The following is a 12,775-nucleotide window of genomic DNA, read 5'->3' as shown; positions in this document are numbered from 1 at the left end:
TACATCGGGTTGCAAAGATATAGGGATTTAAAAATTAGAGTTTGTGGAAAAAACTCATTTCCAAATTTCAAAACTTATGATACACATGACAAAAGTTTCAATAAGAGTAAGTCAAAAGGGGGGGGGACTTCAAGAAGCCCCCGGCATTGTTAGGGTTAAGAAGGACGGATTCCACAATCCGTAGCTGAAGGCCAATTGCAATTGTAGGTTGCTATATCAAAGTACAAACCGCCACTGCAGGACATTTTTATGAATTACCCTAAACAAAATAATTTAAATAAAAGTATGTATTAAAGTGAACCATCTTTGTGCAAATATTTGTCAAACTAAAAACAGTTTTCAAGGTTAAAGATATGAAAAAATCTGTTTACAACATTTGCTCGAATAAAAAAAAACTGAATCATTGATTTTAAGTCAAGAATACTGAAAACAGTGAAAATAGTGAATAGCAAAAGTTAGCTGAACTAGGTAAAGTGAGTTGAACTACAGTCTTCGTCGTAAATTATTAATACAATGAAAACTACGTTCTATTTCAATTTTGATTTCTACCAATTTTTCCAACAGCATGCCATAGACACATGAACATATGTAAACAAAGAGAAGTTTTCAATTAACAGCGTCTCTTTGTTTGTTTTTAAATTAATGTGAAAAAATGCTTGTTAGGTTAGATATCAAAGCATTATTACGAAAACGTCGTCTTCATTGTTTGATATAATCGCCGACAACTGTATCTCTCTATAGTGTTTAGCGTAGAAGAAGTCAAATCTAGTTCAACTGCAGTTTCTTGATTTTACAATTTTAAACTGTAGAATAGAGAGACGACATTTATGCAACAGTTTTTCTAGTACGTTAAAAAAGCACTTATTAAGTGCAAAATGGGTCTGGTAACACTGCACAATTGCTGTGCCTCCTGTTCATTTGACTATTTTAAGTCATAACTTGAGTCTAAAAATTGACTTCCAGTTCCAGAGTTTTCTGGTTATTACTGCAAAGATTGTAAAGTTAATCATTCTATTTTTAATATCAACCTGTGCACATTTAATAAATCCCTTGCAACTCCCAGGATCCGGAAATAATCCATCTTCAGAACAGTTTCCTGGGCCTATAATATGTACTTTTTAGACTTTCATTCCAATTTTTTAAAGGGACTGTAAGCGTAATTTCAAGCGACCCTCCAAGCAAAGATGCCAATGGTTGATTCACAACGGTACCCTTAAAATCTTTGTCTGATATAAATATATATCTATAATTTTAAAAACTGTTTATTTTCAAGTGTGGGTTTTCTACAAAAGTGACTTGTCCATTTTTACTGCAGGAAAACATATAGGAATTATCGGAATTAAATACTTTCAAACCAAGAAAAACGACAATATCTTTCAGAATGTTGATCAGAAAAAGTTTATATAAGGGTGGCAATCATTGGACATGGATCGGGTCATTTCAAATTAGGGAGACAGTCCCTTTAATCGATAATTAGTCCACACTTAAAGGGATAGTAGACATTATTTCAAGGTACTCTCCATTTATAGACTGTATAAAATATCCCTCATTTCTCTTTAAAAATTGGTTATTTTTGACCCATTTTCTCTAGGAAGTGACCTACGGATTTCTGCTTAAGAAACAATTGAGGAAAGTTTTAGAATTAAACACGTTTTAAACCAGAAAAATGACGACATCTTATTGTTGAATTTCTCCTCTTTAAAATACAACAATTGTCTTTATACAATCATATAATGTCATGTTCAGCTGGTTGTATTTTAATAACTTTTTAAAATATTGTACTAAATGATTGTTTTTTTTTATGCATGGGGGGATATCTCAAAATAATATACATCTTTTTTTCTCCTATGGTTTTCAAAAGTACGGAGCCCATTTTGAAAAATTTAGGATTTGGATTACTATTTGTTTTAAAATTGTATAAAATTGTATAGTCAGGTTCATCCTGTTCTGTAGTTTATGGATCCTACAGGGTGTCCCACGAAACATGACAGTTGGTGAATAGTTTAGAATGTCTTTTTCCATAATTTGTTAAGTTGTTTGATACCAAAGATCAATAAAAATATTATATGGGAGTCATGTTATATATAAAAATTGATTTCAAAGAAAAAGATTTTTTAAACTAAAATTAACTATTAACTAAATGTCATGCATTTCGTGGGACAGCATGTACTTTTTATGATTAATAATATTTTTACCGACGACGACAGTTTGGGTTGTAGTGGTATGAGGTGTTGGCTGTTGTGTGGAAACAGCTGGAGATTGTGTAGAAACATGAGTTGATGGATTTATGATTATTTGGTTTGGCGGATTACAATCTGGTCCGCCATTGTTCTGCCGCGTGTCAATATACTGCCCTTCAGGAATACCAGAGAGCTTAAAACACATTTAAATTTTTGTTATTTCTGACTCCTTAAAGGGACAAGCGTAATTTTCGGTCACCTCAAAGCAACATATGTTCACAAATAAAGTATTTTCATCCTAAATCAAGCATATTGTAAATTTTTGTTCATTTTTTAATGTGCTTGTCTGAAATGACCTAATTATTTTAGCGCAGGGCGCGTTGTACTTTTTAAGCTGTTCGTTAAAGGTTAGTTTAATAGTTTAAGCATTTACAACGATTTAGTTATTTTCTGTCCGTTCACGCTTTTTTTGTATATTCTTAATATCTTTTGTTGTGCAGTGTGTACAGAAAATTTCACTTATTAATTTGATTTTCTAGTTACTGGCAATCTATTAGCTTTATAACAACATTAAATACAAATAATATTGCTTACATGTCGTCTTCCTGTCACATAGTTTTATGTCTCACTGGATCATACCTGAATCTCTATATTGACATTTAGTGAAGAAACACGTAGCTTGTAAACTGCAGGAATAGTGCCTCCAGCTTTTCAACATTTCCAAAAATTAGTTAAAACAAAAAATTCTAACAAAATCTTAACTTACAAATTTTATATCTAAATTGCATCTAAAATGTTCAGGGAACTTTTTCAGTGACATTTCATAATTAAAAGAAATTAAAAGAAGTCAAGAATTAACTGTGAAACCATGAAAATTGTTTTCCTGCTTTACAAAACATAAAGTTTTCACATTTCTTCATTTCACGCCATCCTAAAATTTTATTTTATTACATAATGTCATTATTTTAATATCAATTAAAATCAATAGAATCAATTCCTTAGATGGTTCAAATTTCTCTTTATTTGTTTTTATTATAAAAGTCTAACCTGATCCAATATCAATACTCATAGATGTAACTGGAGCAATATTTCCTACAGGCTGAACATAAATATTCTTTAAATAAACTCAAACACAATTATCAAATTCCTACAGAGCTGAACATGAATACTCTTCAAATAAACTCAAACACAATTATCAATTTCCTACAGGCTGAACATAAATACTCTTCAAATAAACTCAAACACAATTATCAAATTCCTACAGAGCTGAACATGAATACTCTTCAAATAAACTCAAACACAATTATCAATTTCCTACAGAGCTGAACATAAATACTGTTCAAATAAACTCAAACACAATTATCAAATTCTTACAGGCTGAATATAAATACTGTTCAAATAAACCCAAACACAATTATCAAATTCCTACAGAGCTGAACAAAAATACAGTCTTCAAATAAACTCAAACACAATTATCAAATTCCTACAGACTGAACATAAATACTCTTAAAATAAACTGAAACACAATTATCAAATTCCTACAGAGCTGAACATAAATACTCTTAAAATAAACTCAAACACAATTATCAAATTCCTACAGAGCTGAACATAAATACTCTTCAAATAAATTCAAACATAATTATCAAATTCCTACGGGCTGAACATAAATATTCTTCAAATAATCTCAAACACAATTATCAAATTCCTACAGGCTGAACATAAATCTCAGAATATATATACTATAGAATAACAGAGCCCGAAATTTAAAAGAGTATCGTTGAACAAAACTCCCGAGTTTCCTTCTTGGGGTCTTAACATTTGTGTAGATTTTGATTTAAGAGAATCAAAAAAAAATTAAGAATATAAACAAACTGAATAAAATAATATTTCATAACAAAAATATTAATATTCTTAAAACTACCTAACCCCATTCGTGAAACCCGGGTTTTAGAACTAGTTTTCAGAACGATACCCTGTCTTAAGTTTTGGGCTCAGATTATGTAGTTTCATTCAACCCTATGAAGGCTGGCTGCTTTAAATTTATTAAGGGTCTAGTTGGGGGCGACCCCCCCCCCCCTTAAAAGTCCTGAAACATGTTAAAAATAACATTTTTGTTGTTGTTGACAAATAAAAACATGTGACAACTAATTTTATTTTTACTTATCACAATGATTTTTCCAAAATGTAACTTTTATATACAGTGATAACCAGAAAACAATGAAATATGAAGACGAAATTATATCAATACTTAAGTGTATTCGATGATGTTACAAAGCAAATATTTTTACCAGATACTTGAAAAATTACTTTTTTTGTGAAATCTGTCTGTTTTCACAAATTGCTGTGTTTCATGGTTATTGAACTTTTTAAAATTAAAACTTGATTCTCAAAATCGTCTTACTATTCCTGAGTTCTCTGGTAATCACTGTATGTAGCTTAAACCTATTCCTGCTGGATGGTTGGGGGGGTCAATTTTCACCCCCCTTGTAGTTTTTTTTACATAACTCAAAAAGTATCGAAATTGTTGTTGAAATTTTCTGACTTTTCCTAAATACCCAAAGCCCTCCATACACTTAGGAGTTATCACGATTCTAAAGACTTTTAAAATTAAAAGATATTGTTGTATTCCTTAAAATATGTTGAATTTCACTTAATGTAGTATGAATCCGTAATGCACTTATAGAACAACGGGGGGCTTCAATATCTGAATATCATCGGGAGGGTTTAAAATGAAATTGTTTAAAAAATGTATTTTAATAGTTCATTCATATTCAGTCATGAACAGCCTTCCACTTTTCCCGCTCCCTCAGAGAATTTTTGTTCTACCTCAGAGGAGTTCTGTTCTGCCTCAGATGAGTTCTGTTCTCCTACAGAGGATTTCTGATATACCTATCTTTTCCTCCTGAGTCAGGTATGACTAGAAATTCATTAAAACGTTTGTTAAATTGTGAAAGAATTTTTATCCCGTATTTTTACTCACAATTTCATGATTTTGGGTATAACATGGCAACGTGAATAAATATCTTAGTATTTTTTCTTCTATATTTTTTTGACAATTAATATTTGTGCTGAATTTTGCTAATTTAAGACATTGCATTTTTAGTTTGTTTCAGCCAACAACAAGAGAAAAGTTGAAGAACAGACAACAGAAGTATTTTACACCTCTAGCTTTGAAAAAATTCCAATTCTGGAATCAGGCACAAAAATACTGAGCTTATTCTGTTTAAAAACACGAATAACTTTCAAATAATCAATTCTAAATAGCTAATGAAATAAACAATTGAACTAATTTTTATTATTTTTTTTGCTATTAAAAGTTTGGTAGTTTCTTGTAGAAAGGGCTGTGCCCCCCCCCCCCTCTGATACTGCATTTTTAGAAGAAAGGACCATGAAGGTTTTAAGGAACTACGACTTACGAGAGAAAAGAGTTAAAAGTTTTTATAATCAAGGTTTAAAATTTAGAAGGATAGGATTGTTGGTCAAGTGCTAGGGCCACCTTAATGTGCACATTTTTTTTATGTTATGGTCGGTAATTACTTATATTTTGTGGTTACACAGATACCAAGCATTTACTTATGTGTTTGGCCAAGTACTGTGGTCATCTAAATTTGAAAAAATGCATTTCTGTATTTTATTGTAGGTAATTATTTGAGGTTACACAATTTGGCCTTGCAGGGGCCCAATTATTTTCATTTTGTTTTGGTTTTCCGTTTCGCATTTTGTAAGGAAAACAACTATTTGAAACAGTTTTGAAAATACATGTTTGATTAATTGAAGACTGAAGTAAAGATAATGAGATAACAAGAGAAAGTTTCGATAGTGAATCTTCAAAATCCCCCCCAAAGATTACTGAACATCTGGACATTTATGTATTGTACTGCATAACCCCACAGTCCAACACTTTATATCCCCAGTCTGTAGGGTTAATGTGTACCTGGAATCTAGCATCCCAGGGATGACTGCCTGGCTTGACATAAATATTGAGATTAGAGCCACCAGTCAGAGACTCAGGGCACTCAATCCAGCTGAAGAAGAGTATTAATAAGATGACCCAAAACTTCTGGGACGGAATTTAATGAATTTGAGCTATGTCGTTGATCTACCAACTGACGGTTTAAATTCAAACCACCAATTCAAATTTAAAGATTAAGGAAGGATTTGAATTGGTGATATATAGATAGATATATTTAAATAATTTTAAATCAAATAGCACGCAAGAAGTTTAGAAGATTAACATCAGCAGGTATGTGCAAAATATTATTTTTAAGAAGGAAATAATCATTAAAAAGTTGCTGGAAGACAAATTGGGTGCGGACAGGAAGGGATACAGGTAAGCACGCTGCTGCGAAATCATGTTTGTGAGACAATTGTGGGTCGGAAGCTTTATGGGTTGTCCTGCCTTCAACAGTGCACTGCCCTTTACAAGTCAAGCATGCTACAAATGTGTAAAACATGCTGAAGTAAACGATGGTTCTTCACATTTTGGACTTGTGTGTACTGGAATTGTGTATAATAGGCTTGCTACCTGGATTCAACTCCATAGATGTGTCCTGGAGGTTCACCTCCAGTTAGTTCTCTCCAAGCAGGACCTCCCATATCAAACCAACCGTTAGAACAGCCCCAGCATCTTAATCATAAATTTCACTTAAAGGGAGTGTTCGCGAAAAATGAAAGGGGGTATAGGCTTAATGCGATAAAAAAGCGCTTTTGATCGCTACTAATCTTACTTCTATCTGTTGCGTCTATAAGGAGAAAATTGTTAAAGACGTCTCATACCGAATAACATGGCGTCCATACAAATTGAGAAAATTGCAACATACGACTTAGACCGTAAAAAAATCAATTTGATTTCAAACAAATCATTCAGATATTACAACCTATAGTCATCGATTATCTTTCGAAACATTTGTATATAGTTAATTTTTTTATAATATGTTTTAATTGTTTTGATCTGAGAGTTACTTATAAAAACATTTATTCCTGTTTTGAGGATTTTTGGTAATGAAGACGACATTTTCATATTTTCCAGGAATGTTTGAAAAGAAGTTGTAAGCTAAATATTATATTAAAAAACAAAATCAAAACTAGTATGAAATATCAAATATATACAAATGTGGCGAAAGATAATCGATGACTATAGGTTGTAATATCTGAATGATTTGTTTGATATTAATTTGATTTTTTTACGGTCTAAGTCGTATGTTGCAATTTTCTCAATTTGTATGGACGCCATGTTATTCGGTATGAGACGTCTTTATCAATTTTCTCCTTATAGACGCAACAGATAGAAGTAAGATTAGTAGCGATCAAAAGCGCTTTATTATCGCATTAAGCCTATACCCCCTTTTATTTTTCGCGAACACTCCCTTTAATCAAACGCAGGATACCCCAATGATGTCAGTATTGGACATCTTATGTTTTTAAATCATCTCAAGTATAAAGATATGTGTAAAGGTGATATCTGAGAGTGGTATAACTAAAAATAACATGGCATCCAGGTCCCCTCTGCTGGAAGTTTAAAAATAAAACAGTTCTCTAGCGTCACACTTTTCGTTTCACACTTTGAATTGGGTATTGGTTGCTAATAATTTTACTCCTATCTATTGTGTCTATAAGGAGAAGTTGTTAAAGACGTCTTATACTAAGAGCGTAGTGTCCTTAAAAATTCACAGAGTTGCATTATTCCACTCACATTGTAAATTTATATTTATATAAGATGTTTTTAGCTATTTTCTCTTTAAAGACTTATCAGATAGAAGCAAAATTAGAAACTATTAATATCGAATTCAATTCGATATCAGCCTATACCCCCTTTAATTTTTTTGCAAACCCTTCCTTTAAAGTGACTCTCTATTCCAAGAGTGACATATGTGAATCACACAATACCCCATAGACCTCCCAGAGTTTTATATGTAGAAAAACCACAATTGTTAAAAAAAAGAATTTTTCATGCATCTTTTATCAGACAAAAAAGGGTACTATTGTTAAAGGCCGCTTAATGAATGAAAAGTCACTTCATAAAATGTCTACCTTCATTCAATCTGCATGGGCCCTATGTGCCATGAGACAATATTTAGTTGTGAAATGTTCAATTCTCATTGATTTACCTATCTACAATATTAACTACAACGCTTCTTCCCTTGTATCTAGAATTAATCAATGTGATAATACAATAAAAGGAATTGAGTTTCCGCCACAAACTTAAATTTTCTAATCCCTATATCTTTGCAACCTGATAGCGTATAACTTTGATATTTCAAACTTAGATAATCTGACCTAACAGGATTCATAGCTTGAAATATATAAGGTCTGCGTTATTGGATTGAAAAGATAAAGGGACTAGAAAATCGGCGTTTGTGGCAAAGACTCAATTCCTTTAAATCAAAAATGTAAATACAGGGTGATGAACAAAGGATGGTAGTTAACCTGAGCCTGCTATTTAAAAGCTTTGGCTTCAGGTCTACGCTGTCATTTTCCCGAATTTTTTAAATCCTGGGATCAGGTTGAACAGATGATATATAAGGATCATAACATTAGAGTTTGTTGCAAGTGTTCAATTCAAATCCTTAAATTTGTATTTCAAAAGTACACATGATATAGTATGGTGTGCTGATTTATTGATCTCAAGTCTGACATTTATTTTGTCAAATTGTTTACTTTATAAATATAATCCTTTCAGATTCAAGTTGAAACTAACTTTTCACAGAGTTTGGTGTTTGAAACCAAATTAAAATTATATTTGAGGGATTTTCATGGTTGGAGTTGGCATATTTGAGTGAATTGATTAGAAGACTGAACATTCAGACTGTTTCTTAATCAAAATCAAACCAGGTCAGAGCCTTCAATTTAGAAGCTTCGGGTTGAGTCTTAACCCTATAAACAGGCTGGGAGAGTGGGGCGTTTGGCGACTCCCTATAATTTGTTGGTCCTAGCACTCTCATTTTGACACCATCACCTTAAATTTTGTGACTTTTAACAAAAAGTAATTTAAAGGATTTTTTGTAAAAGTATGTTTTTTTAATGCATTGGGTTGGGTAGGGCGGTAAAAAGTCTGGTATGTGTAAAAAAAAAAATAAAATAGCCATAACGTTCTTGTGACTAAAGCTACAGATCTAAAAATTATATGTTTGAACAGCCTTTAAAAAATGGATGTAGAAACATGTGTTTGATATCTGTTTAAAATAAGATTTATTTTTTACATTTGACACTTTTATTTGGCATTTTTTCAACCCTTCCTAGTGCCCAACCTATTAAAGTTACAATAAAAGTTTAGCGTAGTTATTTGCAAGCGCATTTAGATTTAAAGTCAATGTACAGCGTAATTTATCTAGGTGTGTTCAGGCTTATAACAATGGGATTTGATGCAGTATTTATTAAATACCTATTCTCTATTAAATACCTATTTACTAGGGAGGGGCGTGGGACCCCCCCCCCACAGGCCATACATAGATTCAGACCCTCCTGCCTTTATAGCGTTAATTCCTCAGACCTAAATTTAAGACTCAATCTTAGACCCAACTTTTGAATCATCTTACCACAGCTTGTGTCATGTTATCAATAGCTGTCAGATCTTAGGCTCTACTTCAGGAGTTAGGTTCAATGAAAATAAAACCAACCTTGGTTGGTTTTAATGGAGAATCAGTCTTATGTTGAGTCTGATCAAATTCTGCCAATCCCCCAATTCCAATCATGAAAATCGGCCAAATACAATATTAAACTTGCTTAATAGTCCCAAAAGTGTGGTAAATTAGTTGCAACTTATATCTGAAAGCTTGAGTCTGAAATTAGTCTCCATGGAAGCAACCCATGATATCTGTTCTATCTTCTCTGATCTCTAATCCTTGATCGTATACCCTGTATTTTAGACATTACAATTTTCTGGAAATATTAATTGATTGATTCCTTAGTTTTGCGCAGTTGCCACAACCAAATCCAGAATCCCAGTCCCCTGCGCCTACAGCTGCAAAGAACCCCTCGGCTAGAACAAATTATTATACAGACTGACATATCAAAACTTTTGACAAGCGGAAAAGTTTAATTGAAAGTTGTTATTAATATTTTCACCCTAATACAAATATCTTGTTAATCTAAAGTTTAAATATACAGTTTTAAGTGGAATAAGGCTCCAGTTGTTTTTTCTTATCAGTAATAACAAATGAAGTGTATCTTGTGAAAATAAAAATGAGATCTTTTGCAGATTTAAATTTTGACTCACCTAGTTTAGAATTTGGCTTATTAAAACCACAAGCACCAGTTTTTCCGTGCACCCATTGCTCCTAAAATAAATAAAAATAAGTAATGCAGAACTAATGTTATGCGATGAAATCATTTTGATCTAAATTTGCCGCCCCTGAGCTCTCCACACTGAAGATGTGAAACCCCAGAAGTTGAGGGGGTGATCGAGTCTGTAGTAACGAACCGAAACCAGTTTAGAATTGTAAACTTTAACTTAAATCTGTACTGTGTCCGCCATTGTTGTCAGACTCAGACTCAGTTAAACTTGCTATGATATGATACGGAAAGTATTGTTGTGATCTGTTTACAGTGCATTAAGGTATTAATTAGGCTTTCTACATTATTTCTATATGATAAATGAGTTTTGTATCCTTGAATTGTTTAAATTAAAACTGATTTATCCACGTTGTAGATTGTTGCATTTTTTTCAGCTTTTAAACGATTTTATTCTAGTAACTAATCCTGTATATTTTCCTTTTTCTGCATATTGTATTTTATAGAAAAATATTTTAATAAAATTTAAATCTTTTATAGATTGTACCCGTTTGGCATCAACCAGAGCACCGTTACTATCGAGGATTGTATTTCACCTAAATACCATTTCTCCAAGCCCAGACTGATTTTTAAAAGTTAAATATATCTTTAAAACCTGAAACATAGTTGCTTCTCCTCCATGAGATCCTGGTTTACTTACTGGACACTCTCCAACAGTTCTTTAAATAATTAGAAAGATGTTAATAAATTATTTTTAATTATTTTGAAGGGCTTCAGGCTAACATCGTCTCTTTTAAGTTGCCTAATTATTCCATTATGCAAATTATGTAAGCTTATAACTTTAAGTGACTCTCCGACCATGCAAAGAAAGCAATTCCCGATTTACAATGTTACCCTTGAAAGCTTAATCTGATTAAAAATGTGGATCATACCGTCGTTTTTCTGAATCATGAAGTGTTTATTTCTGTAAACTTCTCATTTGCTTAATATAAGCCAGAAAAACGCAAGTCACTTTTGCAGAGAAACCGCAAATGAAAATATGACATTGAAAGTAAGAAAAACATGGATGTTTAATTCATATTTGTCAACAAACCTGTTAAGGGCACCGTTGTAAATCGGGCATTACAGCGTTTGCAGCTTGAAACGCCTAGTTCATAAATTTTATTTGGTGAAACATTTCATAAGAAAAAGTTTTACTCTTGAATAGGGTTTCAAGCAAACAAAAATGTTCGCGAAAAAATTCGAAAAATGCGAACATTTTCTTTCGTATTTCGCAAGATTTTTCGCGAAATTTCTGAAAATCTTCAAATAAATACATTATCCTAAAAACCCCCTTGAAACCATAGATTTTACAACTTTGCTGTTGTTAAATAAAAATTTCCCAATATTCAAATTATTTTTTTGGTTTACCTTTCAAAGAAGAATGGATAAAGAATGTAGCCGTGACAAAAGTTTATTAACTCTAGAAATAAAAAAAATTTCATCTTTTTTCTGGAAAATTTGCATCTAAGATAATTTTTTACGCTTTTCAATTTTCAAAAACTTAAATTACATTTTAAAAGCGTGCAGGGTCACTTAATAATTACTCAGACAGTCACTGTAAACAAGGTTGTTGACCCCTGGCTGTTTAGTGGTTAAACCCAACTGAAAACATACTTCTCTGTTCACGATAAAATAATCTCTTGAAAAGAAATTTAGTAATATCTGTACCAGTGGGAGATGACAAAAAAATCAAGGATTAGGATATGCTTTCAATCATCTTTCTCCCCTTTAATAATATAGGAATTTATAAGGATGGTTTTCTTAAAGCTATACATTTGTAACCCCCCTAAAGCTCAGCAAGGAATGGACCCAAACCACATATTTTAGTCTGACATATCTCTCAGTGCAAACAAAGAATACAAAAACTTACAGAATAAATGACTGTTTAAGTATTTAGGACTAGAAATTTTTTTTAACCCTGAGGGGCTTTCCCCCCCCTTTCTTTTTCTTCAAATTTATTAGTGGAATTTTATTATCTTGCAGTATTTTAGTTTTTATAAAACAGCAAACACTGTAGAAAGTGAGAAATATTAACGCACTCAGGAGCAATGCTGAAAATTTACGTCCATTTCTCAAAAAAAATATTTTCATTGTTTCTTTGATTAATTTGAAACCAAAGTAAAAGTTGTTATTAAATAATTTGACCATTAGAAAACAATTTCCCCCTGGTTCAACCATTGGACCCCCTGCCTTCCCTCTTCCTATTATTTTCCCCAGATTGACATGAACCATACACCCTATTTCTGAAATGCAACCTGAAATCATTGAAAGAAACTGTTGACCCGCCATTTTTGCCTGATTTACAACGGTACCCTTAAAAGCTT

At 32.2% G+C, this 12,775-nt stretch overlaps 1 protein-coding gene and 2 long non-coding RNA genes across 3 annotated transcripts; 2 read left to right on the top strand and 1 right to left on the bottom strand.

The window, feature by feature from the left end:
- Window positions 1-11,896, bottom strand: LOC111716389 (uncharacterized). The gene is made up of 13 exons (XM_023491834.1): window positions 11,820-11,896; window positions 11,065-11,128; window positions 10,396-10,456; window positions 10,083-10,158; window positions 8,288-8,326; window positions 6,706-6,807; window positions 6,115-6,205; window positions 3,228-3,279; window positions 3,064-3,111; window positions 2,820-2,887; window positions 2,196-2,373; window positions 1,029-1,102; window positions 1-259 (listed from the first exon to the last, which is right to left on the bottom strand). Exons 1-13 carry the CDS (start codon window positions 11,891-11,893, stop codon window positions 248-250), a joined length of 939 nt encoding a protein of 312 aa, XP_023347602.1. The 5' UTR covers window positions 11,894-11,896; the 3' UTR covers window positions 1-247.
- Window positions 4,961-5,469, top strand: LOC111716392 (uncharacterized). Its single transcript, XR_002768475.1, has 2 exons — window positions 4,961-5,091; window positions 5,284-5,469. It is a non-coding gene; the product is annotated as an uncharacterized LOC111716392 (long non-coding RNA).
- LOC111716390 (uncharacterized) lies at window positions 10,493-11,173 on the top strand. Its single transcript, XR_002768474.1, has 2 exons — window positions 10,493-10,734; window positions 10,950-11,173. It is a non-coding gene; the product is annotated as an uncharacterized LOC111716390 (long non-coding RNA).
- Window positions 11,897-12,775: the final 879 nt, after the last annotated feature.

The sequence above is a fragment of the Eurytemora carolleeae genome, unplaced genomic scaffold, assembly GCF_000591075.1.
Source record: "Eurytemora carolleeae unplaced genomic scaffold, Eaff_2.0 scaffold1175, whole genome shotgun sequence".
Taxonomy (NCBI): Eukaryota; Metazoa; Arthropoda; class Copepoda; order Calanoida; family Temoridae; genus Eurytemora; species Eurytemora carolleeae.
Note: the sequence above shows the minus strand (reverse complement) of the source record. Positions and strands in the feature narration are given on the sequence as shown.

What these genes read in the sequence shown, in the direction of transcription:
- LOC111716389 (XM_023491834.1), bottom strand. Translation starts at nt 11,893, where the DNA reads ATGAAATTTTTTTTATTTCTAGAGTTAATAAACTTTTGTCACGGCTAC. An exon ending in TATCCATTCTTCTTTGAAAG is followed by an intron (nt 11,129 to 11,819) that starts GTAAACCAAAAA and finishes AATTATTTAAAG; the next exon opens with AACTGTTGGAGAGTGTCCAG. An exon ending in CCTGGGATGCTAGATTCCAG is followed by an intron (nt 3,280 to 6,114) that starts GTACACATTAAC and finishes ATTTATGTTCAG; the next exon opens with CCTGTAGGAAATATTGCTCC.